This window comes from Lutjanus erythropterus, chromosome 13 (assembly GCF_056507025.1).
Source record: "Lutjanus erythropterus isolate fLutEry1 chromosome 13, fLutEry1.hap2, whole genome shotgun sequence".
In the NCBI taxonomy this organism is placed as follows: Eukaryota; Metazoa; Chordata; class Actinopteri; order Lutjaniformes; family Lutjanidae; genus Lutjanus; species Lutjanus erythropterus.
The window spans coordinates 15,024,729-15,043,233 of NC_139329.1; the positions used below are offsets into that span (position 1 = coordinate 15,024,729).

The 18,505-nt window shown below is 40.2% G+C and overlaps 1 protein-coding gene across 2 annotated transcripts in view; it reads right to left on the reverse strand.

Annotated features, from left to right (window-relative positions):
* ldlrad3 (low density lipoprotein receptor class A domain containing 3) overlaps positions 1–18,505 on the reverse strand; it is a 100,362-nt gene that overhangs the window by 48,855 nt on the left and 33,002 nt on the right. For both annotated transcript variants that reach the window (XM_084734925.1, XM_084734924.1), the window contains exon 2: positions 15,175–15,321. In XM_084734925.1, coding sequence (XP_084591051.1) covers positions 15,175–15,321 — 147 coding nt within the window. The remainder of the gene's footprint in view (positions 1–15,174; positions 15,322–18,505) is intronic.

The following is an 18,505-nucleotide window of genomic DNA, read 5'->3' on the forward strand; positions in this document are numbered from 1 at the left end:
TGTGCGCCCCACATACCGAGGCTGTTAGTCGTCTGCGGCGATCGCTGGTTTGGGTCCCGCCTGCAGCCCATTTACTGTATGTAATTCCCCCTCTCTCTATCCCCTTTCCTGTCATATCTTCAGCTGTCACTATCGTAATGAAGGCAAAAGCCCAAAAAGTAATCTTAAAAAAACCCCAAAAACAAACAAACAAAAAAAACAAAGAGAGACAAGCAATAATGACTGCACATTCTGAGTTTGTCACACCACAGAAAAGTGGTATTTACCACCCTACCAAATCTGAATGATTCAACAAATTGTAAGCTATATAAAATTGAGTCTCAAAATCATGAAAAACCAGCAGTTCTCTCTGCTTTGAAATATGGGGCTGCTGTCTCAATGTCAAACAACACTATGACCTTAAAGATGGGTGCTCCGTCTAGCAGCTTTTTGGACTTGTACAGACATGTTTGAACCACCAGAGCCAGAGGACAGTGACCTTTCAACTCAATCCCAAACTCAAACTCAACTCAACTCAGTTTCAGATCCGCCAAAAAAAAAAATCCTTAACACAAATCGTGAGCGACAGTTTACTCCACAAATCAGTACTGCATAGTTTTCAGTCTTTTCACATTTTCAGCAACTATTGTCTAAGATGTATAATGTGTTTTGAAAAAAAAAGAAATATTTTACACGGACTTTAAACTACGCATGGATTATTCCTTTCTGGTAATTTGCATTGCAATACAAATGCTTAAACTTGTAAATTCAGCTTTATGTGAGATCTGCTCCTGTTGTAATCGTACTTATTGCAGACAGAGAAAGGCAAAGCTACCAATTACAGCTGAGGCATTGTTATGATACTAGTTAAATAAGAAGTTAATGCCAATGAGGGAACGGAATTATGAACATACAAAAGGATGGAACAACCCACACACTCAAACACACAGGGAGGGGGAGAGTGAGTGGGCATACTAGACATCTCAAAGCAAGCCACCAAACAGTCTTTCTGTTTTTTTTTTGTTTTTTTTTCTCTCTGCTGAATACAAAGGGTGGAATTGGCCTGCTCATAGGTTGGCATTGTGCCGTCTCAAATGCCAGGGGCGCACATTTTTCCCTCTACGATATATTGTGCTAGGCTGATTTATGAGCTCTTTCAAGCTGCGGCGATTATGTGCAGCAAGGGGGGAGGGCTAGGCATAACAACCACGAGGGTTTGGAGCGGCCGTCTCCAGGATGAAATGTAATCCGCTGAACACGAGGGGAAGCTGGGATAGCGCCCGATCTCTGTGTCTATAGTCTGAGAAGCCTTTGTTTACCTGGACAGCAGAGGCCCTAACCACCCAAAGCTTATTTTGCATGGTATATCACGTTCATTAGAGGCCAGGCAGGGAAACAGCCATGGCTTCGAGGTGTAACAACACATAAAAGAAAAGATACAAAAACATGCTGCAGTGGAGGGGGTAATTCAAATTCATTTGGCCGCAAACACAGGCAATACCATCCTTTGTTATGTATTTTTATTTATTTTACATGTCCAGGATTTCTCTTCTGTTTCTGGGTTCTTTTGTTTTCTACCAAACTCTTTTGGATGTGGATCCTGACTGCTTTTTTCATCGTTTGGTGGGCAGGTTTTGCTAGAAGGACAGCTCTGGATTCCTCATCCACTTTCTCCCTTGCCTGAATCCTCATTACCACTCCTACTGCTGGCAGGACTCATCTGACCCAGTGTTTATGCTCCAAATTAGCTCAAAAGTCACATGAAGGGCAAGCTCATGAAGGGAAGTTCGTGGGTGGGAGAGACAGCGCTTGTTTGGAAGGATAGAGCTAATGTGCTTAGCTGCATTTTGGGGGATGCATGGCCCTTTATAGCCTCAGCTGAGCAAGAAGATGAAAAATTAATTAGAAGGAGCAAATTGAGGGTGGATGAGATGGTAAAAACACAAACTCATTAAGTTTCTCATGAAGGTGTCCTGTTTTACTGTACGTCTGGGACTGGACTACCATTCAAATTCAAATACTGCTGCTGATCCAGGTGATGCTGAATCATTTCAGCACCTCTGCCTCACTCTGCAACCTACAACCATTTATTTCATCCAGTCTTCATCCCTTCTGTCATCATGCTGTTTCTTGGTTTCAACTGCTTTAGTTCCATGCCAAATTTTCTTTTTCTTCCCTAAGCCTTTGTAGAATTTGTTTACGAAAAGCAGGCAGGGTGTTGGACGGCTTCCAGACTTGGTTCCAGTGTTCAGTTGCGCAGCACAAATGAAAACGAATGAGGTTAGCAGTCAAGCTGATTCCTTGAGGTAAGACTATCAGTAGCAGAAAAACGTGGCTGGATCACTCCGAAAATGCTGAGATGGAGGACGGGACACACAAACACAGGCAAAAAGTACACACATGAACATGCCCTGTCTCTCTTTGTTTTACTGTCAGTTACAGGCACTGTATTGTCAAAAGTACTGGGTTATCAATACTTCTTCAATACCACGTGTTAAATAATATGATATATTTTAATCACACTATAGTAAGTATCAAAGCTCTGTGCAGGTTGTTGTGGTTTATTTTTGTTATATCCAAAGGCAGTGAGTCATTTTTTATATTTAAATCTCTTTATTGACAGCAGCACATAAATCAGCAGCACCCCCAAAAAAACAAAAAACAAAAAACAAAAATCAAAAAACAGCAATGGCAACAATACTCTGCTGTGATCTTTTACAAAACCCATTACGCCTCCCTCTCAACCGTTCTTTGAGAACACTCACTCACCCGCTCCGGCCCTCCCTCCATCCCGCTCCACGAGGGGGGATTCCTCACCCCAACCCGTTTACCCAAAAATCTCATTCACATCCACATGCATACCGGATTACAAAAAATGAAAATACAAAAGAAGAAAACTAAATTTAATTAAAATGAGACAAATAAGTAAAAAAATTAAATAAGTAAATAAAAAAGTAGATAAATAAATAAAGTGATCAGTTGGAATATGTATATGTGTGCACATACAAAAAAAAAAATTGGGGATTATTACTCTGTTATTACTCTGTTCAGTTATAATTCATTGGTTTCCTCATTAATAACTAGACTATCAATATGCTCTAAAAAAAGGTTTCCAAAGGGAACCTCTCAGGGAGAACCTAATTCTCTCAAGCTGAACGCATTGCAGTATCTCATGTATCCATTTATTATGAGTCGGTGGAGAGGAATGTGTCCATTTAAGGAGGATAAGCCTCCTGGCGAGTAAAATAGAGAATGCAATGATTTGTAAAGTAGCTTTAGGTACACTGACAGCAGAAGAAATTCCAAAAAGGGCAGTGAGAGAGGTCGCTAAGGGTGTCAAATATTGCAGACCAGAATGTTGACAGTTTCGGGCAGGTCCAAACGTGCATATAATCAGCGGGAGATTGCTTGCATCTGTTACAACTATCAGTCCTGTCAGGGTAAATCTTAGCTAATCTTGCATTGGTAAAATGAACTCTATGTAAAATCTTACACTGCAATAAACTGTGTCTCGCTCATATAGAAGAGGTATGGACACGATGTAATATTTGTCCCCACTGTTCATTGGATAATGTAATCCCAAGGTCCTGGTCCCAAACGCCCCTGAGGGACTCTAGCTTTGTTGAGTTTAACTTAAAAATAAAGTCATAAATAGCTTAAGTGAGCTTCTTTTGTCTAGTGTCTAGTGATAGAAAGAAGTCCATCGTAGAGTCAGGGGGGCGGTTGGGCAAATTCAGGAATTTATTTTGTATAAAATGTCTAAACTGCAGAAATCGGAACAAGTGAGTATTTGGAAGATTAAATTTAACCGATAAGCAAATGAGTAAAACACCTCTTCATCATACAAGTCGTAAATGGTCTGTAAACCCTTGTTTGACCAGGTCTGAAAAACTGGATCTGAACAGGATGGTAAGAATAAGTGATTTTGAAAAACTGGAGCTAGACCTGACAGTGCGTGTAAACCAAAATGTCTCCTAAACTGACTGAGTTAATTGCAATTGGGTTTTGTACCAGTTGTCTAGTTGAAAAAGGAAGCTGGGAGCAGACCACCGACCAGAGGGAAAGATTTGAAGATAATGATTCCATCTGAGCCCACTGTGGTTGTTCGTCCGATTTCACATTAGTATTCCAGAAAAGAAGTTTGTAAATATTACAAGCCCAGTAGTACTGGTGGAAGTTGGGTAGAGCCAGCCTTTGGACTTAGGGAGTTGAAGGACTGTTTTCCTAATATGAGCCTGTTTATTGTGCCATAAAAAAAAATATCAATTGATCCAATGAGGAAAAGAAAGACTTACTTATAAATATTGGTACATGTTGAAAAAAGCGATCTGCAAATGAACTAGTGATGAAGATACCTAGATATTTAAAACCCCCCTGAAACCTTCCGAAAAGGAAAGAGAGCCTGAGGATATTTATCAGTGAGTGAATTAATTGTAAAATATTAACTTTTTCCATGATTAAGGTTATAACCTAAGAGTTTCTCAAATTTCTCTAAAATTCTTAAAATTACGAGGAGAGAGGATATTGGGTTAGAGACATAAAGTAAAAGGTCATCCGCATACAATGAAAGTTTATGGGATAAGCCAAAACGTAAAATGCCTTCAAATCCCTTCTCAGTACGCAACCATATGGCCAGAGGCTGTACTGCCAGGGCAAACAATAACGGAAATAAGGGGCATCCTTGCCGTGTACCGCAAGACATCGAAAACAGGCCAGATTTCATACCATTAATATTTATGATGATAAAGAAGGTGATGAGGTGATGCATAAAGAAGTTTAATCCAGGAAACAAAATTATAACTAAAGTCAAATTTTTCAAGCGTGTAAAACAGATATTTCCACTCTACCCTATTGAATGCTTTTTCCGCGTCTAAGGACAGTACAATTTCAGGAGAGTTAGTGGTAGGAGGAAAAAGAATATTAAACAACCTTGTAGTATTTGAAAACGAATGCCTTCCTGAAATGAAACCTGTCTGATCAGAATTTATCAGGCTTGGTATAGCTTTTTGGAGAGAAGAAGCAAAGACCTTAGCCAATATCTTAAAGTCTGCATTCAAAAGAGAGATTAGCCTGTAGTTGCCACACAGTACCGGGTCCTTATCCTTTTTAAGCAACAAAGTAATAGAGGCCTCTGATAAGCTTAGTGGAAGTTGACCTTTCAGATGTGCATCATTAAATACTCCTACTAAGATTGGGGCAAGTACTGTAGAAAAGGCTTTATAGAACTCTGTGGTAAAACCATCAGGACCCGGTGACTTGTTACTCTGTAGAGATTTGATTACGTCCTTCACTTCAGAGATAGTTACGGGTGCACCCATATCACTGGAGGCCGTCGCATCCACTTGTGGATATTCAAGAAGATCAAGGGGGTTGGGACTGTCCCAATGATGCAATGAAAGCTCAGAAGTCATTTTTTATGCTAGTATTATATTGAAGTTTGAAATTCTAGCATTGTGACTCTAACAAGAAGGGCTTGGCAATACACCTACATTAAATCAATATTGTGATATGAAACTAAACATCATCTTAGATTTTGGATATTGTTATATAGCGATATGGCTTAAGTGTTGTCTTTTCCTCATTTAAATGCTGCATTAAAGGTCCAGCATGTAAGATTTAGGGTTATTTTTGTCAGAATGAGGCTGAAATGGAATATAAAATTCACAAGTATGTCTTCTTTAGTGTATAATCACCTGAAAGTATGAAGCATCGTGTTTTTGTTATTTTAGAGTGATGGTTCCTAAACTCCCCAAAATATCAGCGTTTTTTAAACGAACCGTACGTGGCGAGGCGGAAAGCACAGGTAGCTCTGCGGCCAGTGTTAGCCTAAATGAGAGCATCTCTCCCAGCCCCGACCACAGCACTTGCCAATCTCCTGCCCCTGTTAACGTCGCCACGACTAGACCCAAACACACCTGTTCAGACTAGCACTTCCAGTCGATTATGACACTTTTAAAATCTTTTTAACAGTTTCAGCTGGCAGTTAATATTTATTTCAAATTGCACAGTATATCTCCTTATCTATGTTTTCTCTATGGATCAAGTAGATCAGTATATCAATTCATTAAGAAAACTGTCACTTTATTCCTTTCAATGCATTTTCATTTGATCTGGCTGGATTACTCTTTAAATTAATTGTAAGGAGAGAGAGAAACGAAGCGATCAGAATGATGGGTGAGCTACAATCACTTTTAACAGGAGAGAGAGTCCGGTGCGATGCGCTGTTCATTCATTAACTTAATAATAGTCTGTGCTGTGAAGGTAATCTGAAGACAGTCAACTCAGGCAGCAATATTCAGCTCTACCTCCTGTATTGTCTACATTTTATAGATGTTCTAGTTTCAATGAAAGATTTATTTGCAGGTGACGCTGACCGGCTGGTCACCGGTCTCTGGCCGGTCAATCTGTGCATTTCTAACTATTTTAGAATTTACATTAGTTATTTTATAGCTTTTAAAATGTGCATATTTTGACATATATCATGTATAGCCTTAAAATAATGAGACATTATTTATAAACCATATCACCCAGCCTGACTAACAGGCACACACCATACTGAACATCTTATTTTGACATCTGTCTGAGATTTCTTCCAAAAGAACATTATTTAATTGAGAATACTGTACGGTTATTTCACCAAACATCCATACCTCATTTGTTTGTTTTTTTTGTGGATTTTACAAAAACAAAACAAAACAAAACAAAAACAAACAACAACAAAAAACCCCCCACAAAGTTTAAATCTAGGCCAGGCAGCGCAGCACAGTGGCATATTTTGGATTTCAGCATAAATCATTTGATAATCTAACAAGAAGTTGAAACTGAATGGTGCTGTTCATCTCTTCTTTCTGCAGTCTTTATCTCCCCCATGGCTCCAGCATTCATGCCAGGCTGAATCTGACAACAGAACTCCTGTTGCATATGCCTTGTGCTTTTCTCTTCCCCCAACATGCACCTCTATGCCCCTCAACACACTTCTCCCCTTTCCTTCTTCTTTCTTGGCTCCCCAGAGAACAGAATAATCTGTTCGGCACAGGTAGGCTTGGTCGTGATGGGCATGCATGATTGACGGAGTGAGGAGAAACACTGGAGGAAGAGACTAATAAGAAAGAAAACAGCGGAGAGAACAGAGGCCGAGGAGAAGTGGAGACAGCTGAGGACTTCAAAGGTTCTCCTGACCTTGCCGAGCATTTCTGACGGGAGGAAATCAATAGGTAATGGAGCTGGGCTGTAAGCAAGAAGGGCAAGGGTAGTTTCGGTCTAAAGGGCTCGAGGATCAAAATAATCATTCTGTAGATTTCACTGTCTAAGCCCGGCACGCTTGTTGTACAGTACAATAACCTTCTGTGTGCAGGAAGAGGCATTGCAACATTATAGAGCCGCCTTCGTCTCATGGGCCAGGAGTTTACAGGCCACTGGTGCACTGCAAAGCCATCAAACTTTATGCTAGATGATGAAGCAAATGCGGCTCGTATACCATGCAGCAGACACATGTGCAAAATATCAGTAATATTTCAACAACTTCCGATAAAAGGAGAGGGAAGCAAGGGCATATAGTGAAAAAGCAGCAAGTGATCTGTCCGATAATATCGCTGCTGCAATATTCATCATAGAAAGCAGTGTGCTGGTAAAATTGCCTTGTTTGAAGTGTAAAATGACGAGACAGCATTTCTTATTTCTTTTGAAGATTTTGATACAATCATTTTGCCTCATTGGTGACTATTAATCGGACAAGGGTAGTATTCAATCTGAAAGAAATACTAGAACAGACTGTATGTAAAATCCTAATTAATATTTTATCCCTGCTTCTTAGTCTTAATTACACCACCTCATGAATCAGTGAACCATCATGCAAGTGGGATGTACAGGAGCTATGCAATGAACAGCTCTGGATGGGGTCAGCAACAAAACATATTTTAGTCACTTTAGTCCACCAAAAAAATCAATATCTGTTAACGTGTATACTATATTTAAAATATTTTCACCACTAAACTAAAGGGAAACTGCCCTTATATAAGCCACATATTGCTCGCTCCAAATCAGCCAAACTCCAGAGGTGTAATTTTACCTTGCAGAGAGGTGGAGTTACTGGTCTACTGCTGCCTTGATTGGTTAGTTAGTTTGTGTTATACTGGGACTTTAGTTTTTCACAATGTCACAAAATGACACAAACAAACTAACTGCCCAAGGGAGACCAGCTACTCCCATGATCTGTGAGGTAAAATTACAGATTTTGCCTTTTGCCTACTGAGTTCGGTTGATTTGGGGAGTGTGGTATTTGGCTTATATAACAATCGTTTCCCATCAGAAAGGGCTGTATGATAGCAAAGTAAAGCCATGAAAGTATTCTAAATACAGCATACATTTACACTAATATTGATTATTTTATAAGTGGACTTTTTTAAGTGACTAAAAGGCCTTTTGTTTCTGACCCTGTCTACAGCAGTACATTGTTTAGCTTCCATGCTCATACTCTTCTCTGCTTTTCCAAACTGGGAGTGTGCCGACCAGAATCTACTGTAGCTAATGCTTTTTCTGAGTTGGGTTAAAACAACCCACCCAAACCAAGACATGCTTGAGTCTGACTCCCCCACACTCCTTCAGTCCCACATGCTTTTTCTTTCATGATGTCCTCCTAAATCTACACCCCCACACAGAGACAGAAAAACAAACTCACTCTCAGAGCAAAGGACACCTATGCACAATGAAGCGGAGCATGAACAGAAGACAACAGAGGAATAAAAACAGATCTGTCAGCAGTATATGGCTCTTTGTGTTAAGAGTCAGAGCATTGGTCACTGTTCTTATCACATAAACACACACTCCTAATCTTTGCAACCCCTTCCTTACCCATGGTGAGGTTTGGTAAAAAATTGGCAGTGTGTGCAGTCTTGATATCTAAATCATACCCAATCTGTCTCAGGAGTCCTTTTAGCTACTTCCACCCCTGCTGTCGAGGAGAACTTTGTTGTTGATAAGCATTTAGTGGCTCTTTTGAGCTCAATATCTCATGGGCATTTTGTGGAGGTCAGTACACAACAAAAAAAACAAAAAAGCACCCTTGATGTTCCTCCAGACTTTGGTTGTGTTGCCACTGCAGAAAGCAATAATGTGATAATATTCGAGTAATCCAATCAACTGAATTTATTTTGCTCCTAATTGTTTTGAAGAGCTAACAGGATCAATACACTGTGCATCAGGTAATGTAAACTCCAAACAGTTATATCCAGATTGTTATGAAGTATTAATAGACTTTTAAACTAACTGACAAAACATCAGCCCCTCAAACTTTCTGCCCTTCCTGTGTTCTCCAGTGATAGAATAAAGACAGCTGGGAGTCAGTGATGTTACTGGCATTTACAGTGTATTTCACATAAAGTTCAAATAGCTCAGACTATTGCAGCAAATCTTGTGGCATAAAGAAAGCTGACTTTAAATGTGTAGCTCGGGTAAAGAAGAGTCATCAGTCAGCAAATTGACTTGGAAATGTCAGCTATGCAGCAAAATTCATCTAAAGTTAGCTAACCCCCCACTCCCCCGGAGAGCATTAAATTGAGCAGTAGTTGATTTTATTGCTTATCAATTCAACATCTCATTTGAAGTGGAAGATTGTGTTATTTCTTCTTTCAAAAGTACACAGCCTGAAAGACTAAAATGATTCAGTATTTCACAAAAAAAGAATTGTTGAAAACAAGTATGAGAAAAATAAATTTTTCACTGAGGAGAAATGATCATTGTGTGAACCCTCAGATTTATCCTGTGACACCTTTGGGGGTCTTGATTCCCAGGGGAACCACTACTCTGAAGAAAAGACTAAATTATGTTTCTAGAAACATTTTAGGTAGGAAATAGGCAATGCAGTAATCAATGTCTGAGTTTTGGGGAGGCTGCATTGGAAACTGGTAACTACATGGTGATTGCCTGGTCACAATCTTTCTCATATTACAGCTAAACAGCACACTAAAATATGTTTCTGAAGATATTTTATGTGAGAAATAGCTAATGTAGTAACATAATCTTGATCAATATGTATTCAGCACTGAGAATGACTTTTAAATCACACAGTAGCCAAGTCCTGAAGCATATCCTGAATTATTGTCTGTTTCATTCTAGATGGGACCATAATTTCCAAAATTATCATCATATTGTATTGAAGAATAAACCTGTGATTGAAACCATAAACTAATTAGGAAACTGTTCACTGTACTAATAAATCAAGTTAGAAGTAGGCCTTGGCCAGTCTTGATTCAAGAGATGTTGACATGCTGACTTCATTGTGAGCAGAGCCCTTGCTGAGCTTTGATCCTTAAGAGCTGCTGGCCTTGCTGATAGCTCTTCTAGTTAGGAGACTAAAAGTTGAACTTGTCCAGAAGTTTTTAAATGTAGTAGTCTGAATACATGGATTTCTCCACACAGACAGGCCACAGCCTCAGCCTGCAGGACTGCCAGTTCAGAACAGTCATTTCTTTGAAATGTACTGCTGTCTTCTCTCTTTCTCCCAACTGTGTTTCTTTCCCCCCTCCGTTTTTGAAACCCCACTTCTTCTTGCTTCATACATCATGTCCACTCGCCCTTTTGGCCCCACTACGTATCTCTCCTCTCTTGCCTGCTCGTGCTCTGCCCAGACAAGGGCAAAGAGGCTAATCCTGGCTCTGAGGCCCAGTAAGCTCAGTCAGCTCTCCTCCTTCTCTCCTCTGTCAGTATCCATTTCGTCTAACACCCTCCACCCTGTCGTTATGGACACCAGAGAGCAGTCTGGTACTTTTGACCTCTCTGTGCGAAGACTTAGTCAGCAGCCTATCTCTGAATCACTGCTTGAAGACCCCTCAGATGTGCCAACACATTTCCAATCAAACACACCTATGTACAGAAGATGCTCAATATTAGAGATACTGTAAAAGCTACTGATACATTTTCATCTGAAATTCAGTGGAGCAAAGCAGAGGTTACACTCCATAAAAAATTGGACTTGATAAAAACGATCTGTAGGGGGGTCCTGGCCTCGCTCAGCAGGACAGTAATACAATAAGCTGCATCTTTAATGCAATAAGACTCAGGCTGGAGATACTGCCTCTCTACTCTCTTCAGCTCAGACTGTTATTTAAGAGCGAGCAAAAAGTATTTACATGACTCAAGTTGACCCTTGTGCTAGAGGGGACCAGAAGAACAAACAAACAAGAGAAGAACAGAGGGGCTTGAGAGAAAGGGAGAAGGCTGTCTTTTCTGGGTGAATAAACATTCCCTGACCATTCGAGAGACAACTGCTCGCCTATGAGACATAGCAGACTGAGACACATGTACAATAAATTGTTAAATTTAGGACGGAGCCAAGCAAATACAGATCAGGTTTGCATAATTTTTGTTCCAAACTTCTACATCCACTAATACCATCGGAACAAAATATGGTCAGGTCAAAAGAAAAGGTAGACAGAAGTTTATTTCCAAGGCAAAACAACTGTTTGTAAAAAACTTAATATCTTCCAGAGTGTCATCTTAAGTTCATGTGTGGGTGTTTCTGTCTTGCAAAACAGTTTTGTACTGATTGGACCGATGCACCCCAGGACGTGTAAGTAAGTGTGCATATCGGTGTTTCTGCTAACTCGAGTCTTACAAATTTCATACAGATTCAACTGAAAATTGATCCTCACATTTTCAACAGAGTAATTTCAAGTCCAAATTGATTTCTTCTCTTTGCGTTTCCCTGTTAGCTACATGGCTTCCAAAAACCAGATTCTCGTTAATGAGACACCAGGGAGATGTCACCACCTATAACCTTTACCTCAAGCTCAGCAGAAGAATTTCTTGGATCAGACACATCCACATAAACACAATGTGCTGGCTAAATAGCATGGGCTTTAGGGGATCTACTAACTACAGCTGTCTACTGGTGCAAATGTACATGGTAAAAATTGGGATTTTGTATGTTCACACATGCAAAGAATAAATACACAAACTTATTATGTATGTGTGCATGCACGTAAGCACTGAGGTTGCTTATAATGCTTCAAAACTTATTTTATTCTGCAGGGACAGTGATGTTCCTGGCTGCCATTACTCTCTTTCAGAGGCTGTAGTGGGTTAAGTTTCAAAGCTGGAGTGAATATACTGCTGTCATATAAAACTAAGAGACCTAAGGAACCCATAATGTTCCAAAGTTAGGCAAAATTTTGGCGAGTGAAATAAAAAACCAGCATAGCAATTTTCAAAGGAGTCCTTCAATGTCTCACCTCAAGACATCTGCTTGACAATAGGTTCTATGGGTACCCAAAAGTCGCCTCTTTACAGATATGCCCACTTCCCATGCAGCTTATTTGCATGCAGTATAAATGTGTTTTTCTTTTATATAATTATTTCTGCATAATGAGGCACCTAAACAGTGTTGGAATTGCATAGATTGGGCCTGATTGGAAAGCTTAAATGCTTGTGCTTTCAATAAGCCAAATTGTATTAATTTGTAATAATTCTGGTCTCCATAGTAGACATTTCATTGTAGTGAGTTCATTTTTTGAAACTTGACCTTACTGTATAAAATGACCTTTTGTAACTGCTAGGATAATCACAGCCTCATAAAACTTTAAAACCACAAACTTGAGAGGTGGGGCATTCAGAGAATTTAATGGCTGTCCTTGGTATATCGACAGTAAGGGGGTCTATGTGCAATCTGCAAAACAAAGGCTTACCATTCCATTGCCGAAACATGCTATTCTTGCAGAAATCTCCAAAATGTCAAAAGCTTTTGATACCAAGAAACATTGCCCTTTGAATGTGAGTCAGAACTGCAATCAAATCATATTGAATCAAAACACGAGGTGCCAAGAGATTCCAACTCCTAATGGGAAAGGCCATATACTGTTCATCTGCTGTCTCCCCTGAAAAACCCCTCCCCCTCCCTCAAAATGACAAAAATAAGTGTATAATAGTGAGGGGTGGAGTTAATGATCTAGTCACATTGTTGGCCTCTTGAAATTGATAAATTAAAGACGAAAGTGGTCAAAACTGTTTTTAAAAGCTTCCTCAATGATGGACAATTAAAACACTTGTTCTTGGAAACTTCCTGACAGAAGCCATCTGCTCATATTACAGTTGGGGGGAAATTTAATATCCTGTGGTGGTCAGCACTGCTCTGCCTCCATAGTAATGTAACTGCAATGATCAGATTCACTGTGTGATATCCTAACTGGTTATATAAAGTAAGTCTAATAGCAATGTTTCATTAAACAAAAGTGATATCCACTATTTTTCTGAGAAGTCTTCATTGAAGCTTGCACTTCCTGTAGCTCAGTGACAGACAGAGAAGAAGCAAAGTCAACAAACTTCTTTCAAGTTCGCAAATCAACCATTCCCTTCTGTTAAATATATATAACTGTGTGAGTGTATGTGTGTTTTCTTAGAGGGGGGTTTCTAATTATGATTCTACTTGCAGAGAATCCAGTGCCGCAGTCTCTAAGTTTCCAGGCACTGTGTTCTCCTCAGATAATAGACATCCAGACACAACTCCTGCTGTAGCCACCATAATGAGTCCTCCATTCTACCTCCTTTCCTTCCCTAAATCCCTTGTCTCCCCCTCCCTCTCTTGTTCCCTCCTTCCATCGGTCTGTCTGTCTGTCTGTCTGTCTGTCCCTGCTGAGCCCCTAATGGAGCCAGAGGTTTGTCTGGGGACTTTTGTGAAGCAGTCGCTGGAGGTATCGACTGACAACTAGTCATTTATTTGAGGATAATAAGGCCCATTTATGCCAGTGTAGATAATGTAGACTTCGACAACAAACACAAATAGACCTCTGACAAATGGAGAGGCGGGCTGAGTGTGATGCTTTCTGATAACTTGCTTTTATCTTTAGCTGTAACACGTAGTGTCAGCCACAGACAAAAAAAAATCTTGCTTTTTTTAAGTTCAAAGTGAAATTACTTTGATTAAAGATGTAACAAACTGACACACGAATGATTAGATTAAACAGGGTCGCTTAACATATCCAGTTCTGATGCACTTAGTCCAAAATCAGAATTGGAATAATATCTTTCCAGGTCTGGCAGCTGTTGACAGTTTAAGGCCACTGAGTGATGAGAATCTGGAGCGCAGAAGCCATCCATCTACGTAGTTTATTAATGCAACAGAGTTTCTTGAAGTTACAGGGATGTCAGGAGTAAAAGTGTATTTAAGGATATAGCCTGGCACATCTCTTGAAATTGTCCTATGTACATAAACTTAAAATGACAGAGGTGTTACAAACTAAAAAGATTGATGTCTGCAAAGTTTGTGAGTTTGTGTGTGTCTGTGAGTGTGTGTGCTGGCAAGCCATGGGACGCAACTTTGTTGAGAGTAGTTTGCCTGTTCCCCAAGCTGCCAGCAAGAGAGAACAGTGAGAAAAGTGTCTGCCGGAGGAGGAGAAAAGAAGAAAATGAGAGAGGTGACAGAATCGAGGACAAACCATATGTGATTTTCTTTTGGCAGGGACTTTAGTTGGGTAAAGAAAAAAACACTCTGCAAGAAGAGGGTAATGCTTCTTCTAATTGAAAACAAGCCCCTGTGAAACAAATTACAAGCCAAAAGCCAAAAATAATCAGATGAGATAAAGAGGGCGAAAATGCAGAGAGGAGTGAAAACGGGAGCGCGAGACGGTTAAAGAGATGAATTTATCTGGAGATGGAGGTTTCCATTTGGTGTGGCAGGCCCTCAAAGTCAATCTGCATCAGCAATCCCATCTTTGCATGGTGCTCCAGCTGAGACAGGGAGGGGGAGGAGGAGGAGCAGCAGACCAGAGAGATCAAAGTCTGCTAAAAGTGAGGATCAAAACTGAACTATTACTGTAGCCTTACAGTAGAATTATGCATGCGCTGCTATTCCTGCGCACAGTAGTAATCGGCCTTTGCTTTGATGGTATTAAATATTGCCCCGGTGCTAAACTGGGGCCGAGGGTCTGGCGGGAGGGGGGCTGCACGCTGTGGGGGTGAGAGAGAAGCGAGGATTGAGGAGGGGAGTTCATTTTAGTTGGCAGAGAATTAGGTTTAAATGGCCCTTTATGGCTCTATGGATAGGAATGGGAGAAGAACTGCAGCATTGGATAGGGAAAGGAGTTCAGGAGAGAAGTTGAGAAGACATGACAGGACTCTAAATAGGCTATCAGGCTTTATTGCTTTAGGGCGCAGCTAAGGGCTGGGAAAAAAAGGGTCTGATAATGGAGTCTAAACTGGACTTACGACAGCCTTTCTCGTCGCTCTTGTCAAAGCAGTCGGGCAATCCATCGCACTGCCACCCACCCGGGACACATTTCCCATCTCCGCACATGAAGTTTCCAGGGATGTTGCACTCTGTGGTGAAGTTATTCCCCGGGAGCAGCTGGCTCTCTGATTGACAAACAGATAGAAAGAGGAGAAAGAAAAATGAGGACAACAAGAAAGAGAACAGACGATTACAATCTCACTCCACATAGAAATTAAACAAGCAGAGGGATGCTGCTTTCCAGCGATATTCATCACTACAGTCAAAATGCGGAACCGTTATTATCACCTCCTCTAAAGACAGAAAAATATTAAAAGCTCTATTTAAGAAGCAGAAGAGGTTATTCGGCGTTAACAGTATTATGTAGGCGCAAGTGTAAGTTTAAAGCAGGGCAATATCATAATTGGGCAGATAAGGACACAATAAAAAGAATGCTCAGACAAACAAAGCACATATTTATGTCTTGGACACAGATGCACAGATATGCTCATACACACACATACATACACAAAATAAACACACTCAGCAGAAAGTCTGGGCCCTAAACTAGTTGGGGCATTTCAAGTTGATGCAGTGCAGCTGCGGCATAATGGGCTGGAATGTGAAACATGGCCTTTTGGCTGAGGTTTGACACTATGCGGTGAGCAGTTTAGCTCGTAAACAAAACTATAGGGCAGTAATGAGGAGTTCTGGGCAAACTGGGGGAACTCTTTAGAGCTACAGAGCTAAAGCTGAGTTCAGCTGGTAGGCAACTTCATCACACTTGAGAGCAGGACACAGCAGGTGTGGACCTTCAAGCTTTACTTGACGATGTGGTTAACCAATAAAGTGACAGACTGGGTCGCACTGTAGGTCTCTCTTTCTTACACAACTCCAACTGAGAGAAGCAGTGATGTGAAAATGGAAAAAGGTGCTACACTGAACTGCTACACTTCTACTGAAGAGGATGGTGGTGTTGGAGCTGAGTTTCCATGAGCGTCGAAATGATTCCCAAAGACTCTTGGTCAAGGTGTGTTTGTGCTGTGCATCAGTATCCTTTTGTGCCATAGATCATAACTGGTGGTTTATTAAAGGAATACTATGCAGGATTTCATAACTTGTGACCTAGACATGTGTCCACCTGCAAAGACCCTGCCCTCTGCCTGTAACCCTGTTCAGATGAAACCATGTCCCTTCTTTATAGTTCTGAATAATGATCATCAGGCCATATAAGGAAGTGAGTGTGGTTTCATCTAAAATGACTAAAACTATAGACATGTTTGGGGTGTTTCTGGGGATCAGGATTTAGGCAGTGGTGTGTAGCCCCAAACCAATAACAGCACGCAGGTTGTGAGGTTAGGACTCTATAAAACTGCAGCAACCAATGGTTAAAGCGCCGCCATCTCTCTCTCTCTGCTCTCTGTCTGTGAGAGGTGCAAAGAGTGATACACACACACAGACACACAAAGCAGACTGGCTACATTCACACAAAATTTACTATGTGAAGGTATGGGCATGTTTATTTGTGCTTAAGAACATAACCACTGTAAAACAATCTGAAAAGCAATAATCTAATATTCTTGTCATTTATTTTGAAAAATTTATGAAAAATTAAATAAAATGAAAAAATTTATTTGGTCTGTTGAGAAGCGGCATGGAATACTTTGGTGTCAATTAGAGAAGTTAGGGGAGTGCAAGGCACGTCCATGGTGTTCAAAGCTGTCTGTGTGCCCATCTGTCTGTGTAAACATCTAAAATTATTAAATGAATAAATAGTTGTAGAACATTTTTTTCTTCTGTATTTTCATGAAGCAAATTATTTTTTCTTCATCATTATCAAAATTTCACTGCAAAAAGTTGGCTTTCATGCATACTGGCTTATGAGTGGTTTGGTGCACTCTTAAATCCTGTATATTCTACTTTTAAATGTAAAATTCACTGGCTGGCCATGAGTCACACCACAGACTTATTGACTTATTTACATTGCAATATTGCACATATGACAAACTGAAACATGTCATGTTTAATAAGGATGTAAAAAGATTAAATATTGTACAATAGTGCATTTTAAAGAGATCAAATATTTCAAAATAAATCAGACAAATGAATTCACTGTGCAGAAGAAACAGGGTTTGTTTTCTCGATTTAATCATCACAGAGACACATATTCATCACTGAGGGATCCATTGTGTTCTGAAACGAACGGAAAGATTTGACCTTCAAATGTTTGTGAATTCATGGCCAGGGTTTGCAGCTTCAGCTCTGTTTAGTTGATATTCACTTCGTAGAAGTAGCCAGTTCCCAAAGTACAGCTGAGTAACTGACGCATAGAAATCATCTGTTCTTACATCACCCTTCTCCCGCTGCCCTTACTGCAGCAGGTTGTGGAAACCATGTATAGATCCTCTCTTAAATGAGACAGCACGACCCTTCTGATCCTCCGTGGGATGATGTAAACCCCTCTTTTGTCTCGTGCAATATAGAAAAGGAAAGTGAGGGTTAAAGAGGAAGGGCTCTTGGAACTTATGAGGGCTGAAAGCTTTTCAATTATCATTTCTCTCATTGCTGCGAGGCAACTGTTGATGAATACATGCAGTTAAAACTGAATTGTTGTGCCCACCTCTTAGTTCAAGTTTCAACTGTGTGGTTTATTATTTCAGTAAAATAGAATAATACCAATCTCTATGGTGTTGCGGGTGAGCTTCCTGGATATATAAACAGTTGTACATGTATGTTTGAAAACTGTCAAATGTCAATTTTTTATCTATCTATCTGTGAAAACACTAGCATCTTCACACAATCTACCCTGGCTCTTCCTCTCCCATCTTGTTCGTCTCTTTCAAACATGCACACACAGAGAAATAGAGAGAGATATAGAAAAAGAAAGGAACAACAGTGTAACATTAGAAGGCGTACAAAAAGACTACAGAATTTCTTACAAGCCATCATATGGAAAAACTTAAGATAGAGTTAGACAAGTAAATTTATAATTTTAACTGAAAAATGGACTTAGAAGCAAAATATGTGCAATACAAACACACACACACACACACACACACACACACACACACACACACACACACACACACACACACACACACACACACACACACACACACACGCAGAGCAGCCTGAGAATAGAAGGTGTGGGCTTGTTTATTTGTCTTTCAGAGCGTAATCGCTGTGAAACAATGAGAAAGTAACTTATTATTTCTCTGATTCACTGCTTTGTTCTCACAAGTGATGCTCGCTCTCTTAATTCACACTCTATGTCCCTTTGTGGGAGGAGGGTCCAACTTTGAATGGTGTGTTTAAAATGAGAATTCTACC